The 14,665-nt window shown below is 38.4% G+C and overlaps 1 protein-coding gene across 18 annotated transcripts in view; it reads left to right on the top strand.

The window, feature by feature from the left end:
- The window catches only part of GPHN (gephyrin), a 391,499-nt gene that overhangs the window by 328,178 nt on the left and 48,656 nt on the right, over window positions 1–14,665 (top strand). For all 18 annotated transcript variants that reach the window (XM_084792850.1, XM_084792848.1, XM_084792845.1 and 15 more), the window contains 3 exons: window positions 169–227; window positions 933–1,086; window positions 9,336–9,457. In XM_084792850.1, the coding sequence (XP_084648976.1) occupies window positions 169–227; window positions 933–1,086; window positions 9,336–9,457 (335 nt within the window). The remainder of the gene's footprint in view (window positions 1–168; window positions 228–932; window positions 1,087–9,335; window positions 9,458–14,665) is intronic.

The raw sequence follows: 14,665 nt of genomic DNA, 5'->3' as shown, positions 1-14,665 counted from the left end.
GTTCATAACATTTTTTTTCAAAGAGCTAGCAAATGGCTTTATTTTTCTCTGTATTTGTATATATCCTGGACCTATCTGATGATAAAGTATCTGAGAAGTTTATTCCTATTAATCAGAAATTCCATTCGATTATGTTATTTGAGATTACATGACCTTCTGTAATTACAGGGTACTGAAGAACTTGAAGTGCGAATTCTGGTGCAGGCTCGGCCAGGCCAAGATATCCGGTAAGTTCTGATGTACGGAATGTATAGATACACTTGTGTGCCTACCTGATCTTGAACTCAGGAGAACATGACTATTATAAGCCCACAGCTATGTCAACTGGCCAGTTTCCTCAAGCTGTAACATAAAGCAAAATGAATATCCTGAATTTTATACCCCTTATCTATCCTGCCTTTTAAATAGAAATAGTAAAGATGAATAAAATTATGAAAATCAACATTAAAAAGGTAAAGTTATGAGTACATATACTCATAGTTAATTCTGCCTCTAGCCAATCCAGAGTTATTCCGTCTCAACTCCTAGATTGTTCAGAAATTGGAATAGAGATGATTAAATATTTATACAAGTAGATGATAGTACACCTTCTTCAACTACCTGTATTGATAATGTAATAATTTGCTGTTCCTTACAGGTAAGGAACATGTCTCTCTCCTACAATAAATAGTATGCATAGATTGAATTATGTGTGTTACACTAGAAGATGTTTACCCAATACTTACTTGCCCAACTTCATCAATACTAATTCGCCCAACTTTCCTTTTTAACAAAACTGTAATTCTTCCAGTTTTAGGGCAGCAGGATAAGGTAAATGCCATTTCTGAACTTGTTTTCACCCCTGATTGTCTCCTCTCTCTGATGCTAAAGTTTCCCTCTGACTCGAGAAAATGTTTATGTTAGCTGTAACATGGTTCTGCTTCGACTTTCAGACCCATCGGCCATGACATTAAAAGAGGGGAGTGTGTTTTGGCCAAAGGAACCCATATGGGCCCTTCAGAGATTGGTCTCCTTGCAACTGTAGGTGTCACAGAAGTGGAAGTTAATAAGTTCCCAGTGGTTGCCGTAATGTCAACAGGAAATGAGGTAAATAAATAGACATATAAAATAAAGGAGGGAGCTTGTAAAACCCTTCCTGACATCTGTTTTCTGCCCTAAATGGAACATTGTAGATTATGATGCTTAACAAAGAAATAATAAATTGGCCTTGGTATAATTCAGGTACAAAGGATGAGGTTAAACTAGAAACTATATGTTAAAAAATTATTCCCTTCCATATTTAGAATGCATTCTTTTAGCCAGTGTCATTTCCACACTATTAATACAAAGAATGTTAGCTACAAGCTATAAATAGCAAACTGAGCAATCCAATACTCAGTCTGCTGAAACATGATTTGTGTTGCCTCGCTGCTGAAATGATGGCCCGTCCATTGTATTGTGTTGCCTTGTTGCTGAAGTGATGGCCCGTCCATCGTATTGTGTTACCTTGTTGCTGAAGTGATGGCCGTCCATCGTATTGTGTTACCTTGTTGCTGAAGTGATGGCCGCCCATCGTATTGTGTTACCTTGTTGCTGAAGTGATGGCCGTCCATCGTATTGTGTTGCCTTGTTGCTGAAGTGATGGCCCGTCCATCGTAGGAAGTAAGTGAATGAAATAGGTATCGTGGCTAGCCTGTCTTCTTGTTAAAGTTCTGTGTGCATCTTAATCATCAAAAAGGTCTAATGATCCTTTTTATTTTTGTTTGGTTTGAGGGTTTGTTTGGGCCCCAGTTGACGCATCTCTGGTAGTGGTCTATTCAAAATAGATCCACATGTCCTGTCAGGTCTGGCTCGGGAAGAACATGATAATCAGTCTTTTCTGGGAACTCTTGAAAGCCTTCTTGACTGGTCACTTGCCTAGGTTGTCTAGGAGCTCTATGGTCGTGCTGAGAATGCGAAAGGATGAATATTCTATAAACCAAGATTTTTAGCAACTTCTTTGGACTATGCTTTTAAAGATTAACCAGACTTTAAAAGAAAAACAAAAACAGAAATCCTCTTTGTTCTGAAAGTAACCCTTCAATAGTATTTATTATATTGATTGATTGATTGATTGATTGATGTCTTAAAAAATGAAGTTGTTCAATGTTTTCTTTATAATCCTTATAGTTCTGTTAGTCAAAGCAAAGAAACAGAATTGCATCTTTTGTTTTTCTAATAGGAAGCTAAGTCTGCATTCCAGATTTTCTCATGTACAAATGCTGAGCTGAAATAAACATTCTTTTTATTCTGATAAGTCAGTGATGGTTTTAATAACCCTGTGTCTAACTGGCACCATGTTTAGCAGTAGAGAGATGTTTGGTTCTAAATTTTATATTTTTTATATTGCTACTTCCCCTACCCATATTCAAAATTAACTACTTTTACAACTATGCATTTTATTTAGTTCAACAGATGTTGCAATATGCCAAGCACTATACTAGAAATCAGTGGTAAAAGAAGCAAAATATATCTCTTCTGAAGGCTTGAGCTCCTTAGAAACAATAACAACTACCAGAACAAAAGAAAAAATCCTCCGTTCATTTATTTTAGAGGCTGGAAGAAGTTGCACTTACCTGTTAATGTGACAAGTCTATCATTTATCCAGTCATGTCCAAGTTCCCTTAAATACTGGTTCTGATGTTCACTGAGAGGTATGGCTGACAGATGCCCACCTCTCTTTTTTAAGGTAACTTTTAGGTTAACATACAGAGAGGTGTGTTCTGTGGCATTTTTGTATTATACCATTACACGTGGTTCTCGTTCATCCCCTCCCCTGTGTCCTTCCCTGTGTCATTGGTCCCTCTTTTGCTCATCCTCCTCTTCCCTAAAAGCTCTGCCTTCTGCTTTCATGTCAAATCTATTTCATCTCCTTACCCGCACTTCAGATCTTTTCCTCCCTTTTCATGGTTCCCTTTCTACCTTAACGACCCATACACACAGACACACACACAAACATGTGTGCATGCATGTAAGTGATATATACATATATGTATATATATATATGTGTGTGTGTGTATATATATATTCTCCATATATGATTTAAATATTCAGTATTTTTCTTTCTAGATCTGGCTGATTTTGCTTAACATAATTATCCCCTGTCCTGCAAATATCAGGATTTCTTTTTTTATAAAGATACTTTTTAATTTGCTTATAAAGGAATGGGCTCTCATGTACTGCTTCCATTCATTTTATGTTTTGTTTGATTCCATGCGTGCTGCAGCTCCTAGCACACCCCCTTGGGCCTTCTTTCCCCACTGTATTCTTCCACTTTCTACTTCCTCCTTTTACTGTGTTTCACCCTTTGCTCTTAAAGCTTCTCTTTCCACTCTCAAAGGCCTTTACTCTTACTTACTGTCACCTAGATAAACGTGTTTATGTCTGAAAATTTTGATTTTGTCTATGTACCACATTTTCTTTGTCCATTGGTGGACATGTATGTTGTATCCATTTTTTAGCTATTGTGAATAGTGCAACAACAACCACAAAATGGCTGTGCAAGTATGTCTGTGGTGTTCTGACTTCTGGTAAAGGGGTACAGCTGGATCATTGACTTCTATTTTCAGGTTTTTTTGAGGATCCTACTTACTGACTTCCAAGGTGGCATCACCAGTTCCCATCCCAGAAACAGTGAATAAGGTTGCTCTTTCCCTACATCCTTGCCAGAAGTTGTTAGTATTTGCTTTCTTAATGGGATCATTCAGACTGGGATAAGATGGAATCTCATAACCATTTAAATTTTCATTTCTCTTGAGTATAATGTGGTAGCAAGTCTACTATGATACCATGTGAATGCAGCCAAACAGAGACAAGCAGGACAGCTGTTTAGTCAACCTGAAGAATATCATTCAGGGGATGAAGAGATTGCCACAATTAAGACCTCTTCCAGAAGGCCCGGGTTTGAGTCCCAGCAACCACCCAGTAGCTCACAACTATCTATGACTCCAGTTCCAGGAGATCTAATGCCCTCTCCTGGCCTCCACAGGTACTGCGTGTACATGGTTCACCGACACACATGCAGGCAAAACACTTATGCATATAAAATAAAAATAAACTTAAGAATGTCACACAAAAGATTTGTTAAAAACCTCCCAAATGTTTTGTGAAGTTATAACCTTATTAAGAATAAGGATACCTTTACAAAACTAGGGAAATAGAGTTATCAACTCTGTCTCAGAATATATGGTTTAAATATTTATTTCAATAAACTGTACAGTTTAAAATTTAGGCACTAAGTGCTTATAAGTATACATTCTTACCCACCTACATTGTGAGTATATACATACACACAAGTATAGAATACATATTAGAATACATACTTTAAACACTCACTCTTCAGGGATGAGGTATTGCTAAGTGGCAGAGCATTTGTCTTGCATATATGAAGCCCTGGGATACGGACATGAAGGCCATGTGTATAGCACATGCTGTAGTCCCAGTCATTAGGAGGCAGAGGCAGGATAACTGAACCAAGTTGCAGGATGGCCCAGTCTATGAAATGATTTGTAGGCCAGCCAGTAAGAATCTCTCTTAAATTGAAAAAAAAAAAAAAAAAGCTTAAACCAGTTGTCTTTAAAATATATTAAACAGAAAACAGCGTCGAACAGGGCACCATCAGACCATCATAACTTTCTTACTCAGTAGAGCAATCCTCTGAGCAAACCTCATGACCTTCTATAGCTACACTGTTACTCTCCAAGTGACAGCTCAGGCATGAGAAAACAAGATTCCTACTACGAAATGCAGGAACTACCCTTGCCTAGAAACTTCATGTTCTACAGAGGAAACAGTATTATTTTTTTAATAGTGGACTTGGGCAGGTTCCAAGAGCCTATAAAGTAAATATCTAGTACAAGTGTCACCATACCTAAGAAGCTAACTTTATGACTTCCCACTAGGTATGTATGGGATCTTTCCGTCCACATGCATGGTACCAGAAATCACTTTTTCCACGGGAATGATGAGACTACCCTGAGTTACATGTAACCCTGTCTCAAAACAGATAACAACAACAAAAGAAATGTTGCCTAGTAACAAGCTGACATTTAATTGTAAACAAATATCCATGGGAACAGAACTAGAAAATTCACTGTCTATAGAAAATTAAAAAACAATAATAAAATGGACTAAATGTCAGTTTGTTTTTTATTAACCACCATGCACTGGTATTTTAAACTATGTCAGTGATAAAAACGGTCTTTGGCAGAAGATGTATGCTCAGCATACATTATACACTGTGCGAAATGCTTAAATACAATTTAAAACATCTCTCTGCTGGGTGCACTACCCCCAGCACCTTTCCCCACTTACTGTGCTAGAGTGCCAGACAGTGTTCTAATACAACACTTCTAACTGGGAAGTGGTCAACAAGCAAATGGTGATACATGGCGCAAATGGGGTAAAATAACAAAAAATAAAGTAACACTAAAACAGCCATAGACAGCACCGTCTGTGGAAATGTATCCAGCACCAGCCCTGTTGTACATTCCCATGTTGCAAGTAGAGTGGAAGCCTGGAGACTAAATGTCCCAGTGTAGATGAGGCTGTGAGGGACATTTAGCATTCAGACCACTATATCCCCTGAGCAAAAAGGCTAAGAGAGTTCAGTGAAGTACAGCATAGCCAAAAAGAGAACCTTGGTGACAAGACTTCTTGCCTAAGTCCTTTCTTTTAACTTATTGCATTTATTGCTTTGTGTGTGTTTGGAGATGGAGTTGAGACAGAGTCTCATGTAGCTAACCACTTCGTGGCTGCGGGTGACCGTGAAGCCATACTCATCCCGCCTCCCGCTCCCGAGCACTGGAATACCAGCGTGCACCATCACAGAGCTCTTGGACTTGGTGCTTCTCAGTTGCCTTCAGATTACAATTAAAAATATCCCTTATACCAAAGTGGCATATTTTGAGATGTCATAACTCTCTAGCATACTACAAAATCTCAGTAGTATCTCAGAAGGAGGGAGCTACAACAGTTACATCCCTGATTTTGAGGACTGGAGTTGGTTATTGGGTCATTGTTAAGAGGATTTAGTGAGGACAGTCCAAGAGGAGACTGGTAAAAATTTATAAAGCAGTTGACTTGCTGGAACAATCTTTCTCACCTTTGTAACCTGCTTGGAGCTACAATTAAGTAAATTTGTCCATGATCTATGGTCAGAGTACAAAGATCTAAATAAGTTTGTATTAAAAGCAGTATCACTTCTGAGAACTTTGAGTTACACGTGCAGTTTGGTACAGTTTAACTATCACACGGGCAGTAGTACAGTAGTGCAAGTTCATGTTTCATTCCTCAGAAGGAAATAGTTTATTGGCAAGGTACCCACGTGTAAAACATGACAAAACTCAGATATAATATACTGAATGTCTACAACTGGGGACATGAGCTACAGCTGTGGAGATATTTGTAACGGACTGAATGAACATGAGCAGACAAGGTGGAATAGACCCAGGGGTGCTGACATATACCTTTAACCCCAGCCCTTGAGGAGCAGAGGGGTCTCTGTGGTTTGAGAACAGCCTAGCCCGTAGGGAGTTCCCAGCTGCTCTACACAGTGAGACCCCGTCTTAGACAGGAAGGGAGGGAGGGAGGGGGAGGAGTAGGTTTTAATCATTGAGGTATTTGGAAAGAGAGTAGACTACAAAGGGAAAAATCAGTATCCAAAAATTGATTATTGAAAAGCTAAGAAGTTAGTAGCATCATTGACAATACCAAAAACAAGAATTGAGAATTTTAAGTGGTGGATAGGAAAACAACAAGCTTCGGATATGGTGAGATATATTTTTGTTTTACTTTGTATTTTTTCCTTTTTTTTAAATTTAATTCTAATAAGTTTTTTATTAATTTATTTATTTATTCACTTTATATCCCAGTTATTGCCACCTCCCTTCAGTTGTAGTAAGTTTTAAGCACCATTCCCGACATAGCTGGAAATATAACAGAAAATAGCAATAAGTTGTAAAGAGGGCAACTGTGGATTGACTCTCATATGTTTAACCTTCCATTTAATTCTGTAGGCTTCTTTGAAAATACTTTAAAAGAACTGTAGCCCTTGCTTAACCAGCTTTTATTTCATTATGTCAATTTTACAAAGTGCTAGTTCTCCAGGTACCTCAAACTATTCTCTTATTTCTGGAACTGTTTGCAAAAACATAACAGAGAGGCAAAGAAAGCACTATGATACCAATCATCATCATCATCGCACAGTTTTCTTTCTAACAGTTTGTCTACCAACAGGGTTAAAGAGCTGCAGGCCATGGCCTTTGTATAATTATGAGTCCAAAACTTTTGCTAGTTGAGATCAAAAAATTTATCTATATTAACACCAACACTATAGCAGTTTTCAAGTCACTACCAGTGAGTAAATGTAGAAGTGGGTTACAATGTACTATAGCATATGATAAAGATAAATCAATACCAAGTTTAAGGGAAGACTTCCAGGTGACACAAAGGGGCAGAGTGTTGTTTTCCAGGCTCTTTGTAAGGAGATAGTTTGAAAGCCCTTACTTCTTAACATAAAGCCAAATCTCTGACTGCATAATAGCACTAATAAATCAGAAAGAAGACTAAGAGGAGACTGTGGTTATTGCCCTGGGTATTCCCCATATTAACGGACAGTGTATCTCAGATGGTAGGCTTGCTGTCTGCCTCATTCTCAGCCTATTTCCAAGTAGTGATTGGGCTCTGTGGTTGCAGCTCAGCACTATAGCACATGGGTCTCTGCGCTTAACCCTCAGCACCTTAAAACCTTAACTTTCTAATATTTCTTAAACTGAACTCACTCTCTCTCTCCCCCCTTTCCCCCCCCTCTCTCTTTCTCCCCCTCTCTCCCTCCCTCCCTCCCTCTCTCTAACTTTATTTATTATTATTGTGAAAGTTGAGATACATGCATGCCATGTATCTCTGAAAGTAAAAGTACAACTTGTGTAGTCATTTCTGTCCTCTCCCTATAAGTGAGGTCCAAGATCAAATTCAGGATGTCAGATGTGGGCAAACATCTTTACTCACTAAGAGTCATCTTGCTGGCACTGAAAATATAACTTACACTTAATCTTTTATATAAGTAACCACTACACAGTGGGTTAGGCGACCTTTTTCTTAAGTATTTTGTAATCATAACAGACTGTGTTCACACTGTAAACAAGTATGGTGTAAACTAGTCCCTAGGGGTAACAATATAAGAACCAAAGGGAGGGTAGATACTTTTATTATGAGAAAAGATAATTATATTTACTGATAATATTAATATTATTATTTATACTACATAGTAATGATGTAATATAATATTAATAATATATAATTAATATATATTGATTAATATATAATTAATAATATAATAAATCACATTTATCTGCATAAACTGTTACTTCAATTCTGACAAGTACTTTAGAGAGTAACTTGTAAACTACTTCATTATAAAATAAAGTAATTTTATAAATAAGAAAATTAAGGCCAAGAGTTTGGGTAATTTGCATTTAGTATGAATCCAAAGGTATTCCTACTATACTGACTAAGCTGACTCCTTATTGAAACATGCTAATACAAAGTAAGTTTTATTCTGGTTTTTTTTTTATGGACACTACTGGTAGATATTAACTCAGAAGGATAGAATTGTGGATGTATGTAGCTAAGTATTCCTTGTTTCAGTTTATGTCTCAGATACAAAATATCTGTTTCTTTCAAAGTTTTTTTTAAGACTGTTGATTCCACTTCAAAAAACAGACCAGAAAGCTTGAAAGAAAAAAAAGCAAAATGTTTTTCTCTTCATACTTGAGTCTATCAGATATTCTTGTCAGATAAATTAGAAGAGGGCTGTAGAGATGACTCCGTGGATAAGAACACTGGCTGCTCTTCCTGAAGACTCAGGTTTGACTCCCAGCACCCACACAGCAGCTCACAAACACCTGTTAGGTCCAGTTCCAGGGAATCCAGTGCTATCTTTTGGCCTCAGTGGGCACCACAAACACAAGTGTTGCACAGACATTCATGCAGTACACCATACATATTACAAAATATTTTAAGATGAATTGGAAGATCAGATTGCCAGACCAAATATAGTTTTATATTAATCAGTTTCTAGAAAGGCCTAGTTTCTCTTTGACATTATTGCCAAATTATATCCAAAGCTAGTGAAATTTGGCCCACTGTTCAGTTACCATTCTCCTTTACAATATTTATTCAAAGATCCTTTGAACATTCTCTTACATGCCAGATGCTGTCATAGATGCCCAGATGCGAAACTTATTCACACTTAATTTCTTCCATAATAACAGACAACATTACCTAAGAAAATAGTGATGGTTCTTTTTGGCTTTTAGCTGCTAAATCCTGAAGATGACCTCTTACCAGGAAAGATTCGAGACAGCAATCGGTCAACACTTCTAGCAACAATTCAGGAACATGGTTACCCCACAATCAACCTGGGAATTGTGGGAGACAAGTAAGTATAGCATTTTGTTTTGAAAAATAGCTATTCTGAAATATGAATGTTTAGATTAGTGGGGTGGGTGGAGTTGGTGCTAAACAGACAGACTGAACAACGTGATTCTCATTGCTCATGTTCCTCAGAAGCCTAAGGATTATAGAGGTACATATGGACTTTAGGAGTAGTTTCCTAGAATGGGCATTACAAAAGAAGAAATATTTTACTTTGCTGTGGTGTGTTTGAGAATCCTTTTTCGTGTAATTGGCATTTTCTTGGTGGAAATGAAGATGATGGTGTCATTACTGCTCAAACTTTTATTTCAAGAAAGGCATTGGAACCACAGATGCGAAGCCTAAGAGAAACTGTCAAAACTAGTATTGCCTGCTTCTTTGACATTTAAGCACAGATGTTTTCCATAGGCTTATATATTAGTTTTGTATCCTTGTGTGACCCAAATTTCTTCCAGCTTCACCTGTATAAGTGCAAAGGAGGTACAGTAATTATACCCGCCCATAAATAAGAGCACATTGCTCTTACCTACCAATCAGTTCAGATCTTCAGTAGATTCCCCAAATGTCTCTGTCAGTTTCCAGTCATGTGTTTCATCCTTAAAACAAAGGAGTCCCTGTTTTCTGAGTATCCCACTGCTAAGCAACACTGCTACTCAGCCCTTTCCACAAGGCTCGATTTCCTGTTCTCTAGAAGTGTCTGTACTTGTAGAATAATCAAACACCAACCTGATAAAGATAAAGCTAGATCCACTGGAGTGAAGGACACCATGTATCTGTCACCCGTGTCTCTGTCTACCCTGTCACTGGAGAAAGCTCATTATGCATTGATCCTTTCTTTAAGATGAGTGCTTTCGAAGAGGCTCTGCCCTCACTTCACAAGGTATGTTCCAGTAGTTTGGCCATCAACCCATCCAAATGGGAAGTGGGCACGCTCTAGGTCTTGGACATCGACTTTTTAAACTCCTTCTTTCCTGAGGTGGTTTGGCATGCCTTGAAGCTTCATTCCTTTTAAAGATCCTTACTATTTATGGTTCGCCTGTTTAAAGAAGTCTATAGTTGATCGCCAGTGTGCAAGTCATCTGAGACCCACCTCCTAGGAAAGGAGTGGGAACGGCTTCTCAACCGGAGAAAAGTACCTAGTTTTTAGAATTTGGGCCTAAGCAATAATCTGCCCTTTAAGCACCTAAAAGCAATATTGACATAGATATAACTTTAAAGAACACAGGAGACAACTTCTGAGAGGACTACGATGGGTTTAAAAGGGTTTTAAATTTTAAATTTACTTTTAAATTTGTATTCACTTTACATCCCAACTGTAGCCCCCTCCTGGGCAAAGGGCAGGGAATCTTATGCAAGAGTGGGAGGGGGGGAAATAGAAGGATAGAGTTTTAAAAGCACAGAGATAAAGTGAGCAGGCCTAAAACTAAGAAACAAGCTCAGCAGATTCAGTCTGAGCACTAAGCAATGTGCCTTCAAGGGCATCAATGAATTATTAGAGACATGTAAAGGAGCCCTTTAATTATCATTGTTATACATTTTACCCCTAAACAGCACTATTCTGACTCATAATCTATCCATTCTCACTTTTATTGCTGCACTTCCCATGTTGGTTTGGTTTGCTATTGTTCTTGTGGCTATATGTGTGCTCATGTTGTGTAGGAAGATGTCCAATTCCCATGTGTCTGAGTCACAGCGGCCAGCTTTAGTATTTAGTATTTAGTATTGTTTAGTATTGTTGTTGCTGGTTGGTTGGTTGGTTTGGTTTGGTTTTGGTTTTCCTCTTCTTTCCTCCTCCTCCTCCTCTTCCTCCTCTGGTACTTATGTACTTAATATACTATATTACTGACATTATCTTGTACTAAGATATAACTTTTTCAAAACTAGACTTGTAGAAAGGGAATGAATTGTCCTTTGTTAAGAGACTTACAGGCTCATGTCTGATGAGATCCTGAAGTGGGAGAGCAATTAGGAGAGATAGCATCAAGGCCATAAACAGGCAGCCATGAGAGGGCCCTCAAAGGACACAGACCTTTCATTCCTTCAGATACCAAGAACAAAGGGAATTTTCAGGGTGGGAGGATAGTGTTCCATTTCATGGTAACCTAGGCTACATTCCAGAAGTCACAAGGCATTGAAAGCAAAGTTATAATTCAAGGTTGTTTCCAGCTACGAGAAGACCACAAGAACACAGCATGCTTTATCAGCTCTCTGCGCAGAGAGCTGAGGGGGTAGACTGAGGTGGGAGGGGGACGGCAGCTAGAGGGTCTGTGACCTAACACTGATGCTTAATTGTGTAAAGTCATTAATTAGTTTGTGATAGGCATTTCCTAATGATGTTGCAATGTTATTTTTAAATTTAATCTCAAAGCATACTTTGAAAACAGCATAAAGAACAACAAACTATAAAACCAGTATAGGTGATTCAAAGAAATGTGCCACTTTCTAGTGTATATCCTTTTATTTGGTAGCAATACCTTATATGAAACTGAGAACAAGGTTGCTGTGTAAGGGAGTGTTGCTAATATAGACTTTTTCAGTCTTAGAGTGCTGTGTTAAAGAAGCCCAGAATAAATGGTTTAGAACTCAGAGGTGGACTGTGGGAGGAAAGAATTTACTGCTATTCTAATGGAAATCTGCACTGGGAATTTAACAAGGGAAACAAGGTACATCACTGTACAGCTATTGATATTCTGTGTAGGTTGCCTCTTCATTCTTTTTGCTGTGTATTCCCTTTTCTAATGAAAGCAAATATTGTTACACAGAAGCCTCTGTGAGAAGCTCAGTAAGGAAAGTAGTCATGGGAGCAACCCTGGGTGAGAAACAGCTCAGGAATGTTTTCAAGCACAGAGCCATGCTAAGCTATACCAGAGAAGAGTAGAAGGTAATCCTTGTACTCTGGTCGTCTAGAAGGGCTTGAGTGTGGTTCTTAGGGTCTGTATGATTATACCCTGCAGCTCTTGTTCTTGCCTTTCACCATGACTTTTTCAATCAATATAAACTACAGAAGAGTAAGCTGTTGTAACTGTTCAAATTGAATTGAGCTAAAGTTTGCTGTTTTTTTATTTATTTATTTATTTATTTATTTATCTATTTATTTCTGTATGGGTGTTCTACCTTCATGTATGTCTATATAACATGTGTACCTAGGGCTGTGAAAGCCAAGGAGATCATCAGATCCCTTAGGACTGGACTTACAGACAGTTGTGAACTGGCATATGGGTACTAGGAGCCAAACCTGAATCCTGGAAAAGCACCCAGTGCTCTTAACTGTGGAGTCATTTCTGCAGCCTAAAAAGTTTCCCTTTGTCTTGTGTACCTTTTGTTAAAAAAGAATACGGTGAGTTAATAATTCAGTGAAAATTATAAGAGGAAGACTTCAAATATCTGAGAGGTAACTGTATTTTTAAGTGTTTACTTAGAAATAATAAGTCTACAATAAAATATATTCCCTGTATTTCCCCACACTGTATGGAACATATTAGAGTTTTGGAGTTTCTAGGGTCTAGGTTTGTCTTTTTTTTTTTTTTTTTCTTAAAGTCTAATTTTGAAACTCAGAGATGTTAAGGAATTTATCTAACATTAAGCTAGTTAGTACAGGGGCAGAAATGGAATCCAAATTTCTTGAAGTTAGTAATGCAGAACTCTTTGCTATGATCTTGAAGATATATGATAAAAAATATGTCAGAAGACTTGTAGCAACTCTAAGCTTAGTCAGAACAAGTTTCATAAAGTACGAGAATTTGAAGGATTCGTAGAATCTAGTTAGGAAGAGATGACATATTGTTATACACAGATCACTAGATCCCCAAAGACCACCAGGAGTCCAAAGCTGTATGCAAAAGCAAGGAGTCTTTACTCAAACTCAAGCCCAAGGGCCCTTGAACCTTACAGAAGCAACGGATAATTAGCCAGAGCCCTGAGCCATTGTTAGGCAGGATTACAGCAAGAAACAGTGGTTTCTAGTTTCCCAGTTGCAGGTTGGTTAACATTTAGCAAGGTTAGGCTGGCGCTAGGGGATTGGTCAAGGCTGACCTTGAAATGCTTAACATGTGGGAATGTTAGGTACTTGGCCAATGTACCCTGGTTGGTTCAGGCCTAGGGTGGTTCTTTTCCTGGAACAGTTTGTGGGTTTTCCAGCAACAGAAGTGAACTTAGGGACAGGCTTAATGTGGTGCCTGCTGACAAAACGGAGTCATGTTAGACAGAGCTCTTCAGTGTAAATCCAAATAGTAAACATAAAATTTGCAGTTACAGGCCAGACTGATTAGAACAAAAGGTTGGGGTAGAAAGAATACACAAACATTTGGCAAGTGTTTGAGGTAGAATTGCCCAAATCAGTTAAGTTTGAACCTTTATTTTTTAAGCAAATGTAATATAAGTCATTATTTTAGAAAAATAACTTGGCTGCATTGTATCAGTTGGGCTAATGACTGAGGGAGACTGTGAATGGATGTAAGCCACCTGGTCTTAATGAATCAGCTGGAATCAGCTGTATATATGTATAAAGTGATGGCGTGACTGCTCCAAGGTATGGTTGAGGGGAACGTTTTTATTTTTGATATGAGGGAGAGCATAGCCAGAGGCATCTGGAAGTGTCCAGAGCAGGGAGAGAAGGTCCCTGTGACCAGCAGACCAGTCTTGGCCATGGGGGAGGTGGCAAAAGAGGAAGAGAAAGAAACAACCAAGAAAAAGGGCCAAGAGAGTGGACTAAGAGCGAAAGACGAAGCAGGGAGGAGAGACAGCATAACTGAAATAGCAGAGCTGTAAGAGTGAGAAGCTGAAGGCTGGGCTGCTAAGCTGGAGAAGTTTAGCATAAAGGAGGTAGTAAGAAAAGCTAGGCACTTGTGATATACTGAGGGAGACTAGAGGCTGCCATATGCTTTGGTGTGCTAGTAAGCACCACAGATAGCCTTTTGGCCCTTCAGATAGTAAGAAGGAAATGGCTCCTTTCATGGAGGGAATTTGTGGGAGTGGTATTTCATTTGGACCTAACACTAACAAAGCCAAGCTGCTGATCTATGGGTCACAGAAAGTAGCAGCAATGCTGCTTTAAGTAAATTACTATTGAAGATACAAAGGTAAGAGAGGTGTATAACACTGAGGAGTTATAGCCTCATAATAAAAATACTTCCACATGTTCCACCTGTTAATCTCAGATTTCAAAAACAGAATTAAAAAAGGAACCAGGAGAAAGGTTAGGGGCTGTTGCAGA

The sequence above is a fragment of the Acomys minous genome, assembly GCF_964271855.1.
Source record: "Acomys minous genome assembly, chromosome: 8".
Taxonomy (NCBI): Eukaryota; Metazoa; Chordata; class Mammalia; order Rodentia; family Muridae; genus Acomys; species Acomys minous.
This window is presented reverse-complemented; position numbering and strand designations above follow the sequence as displayed.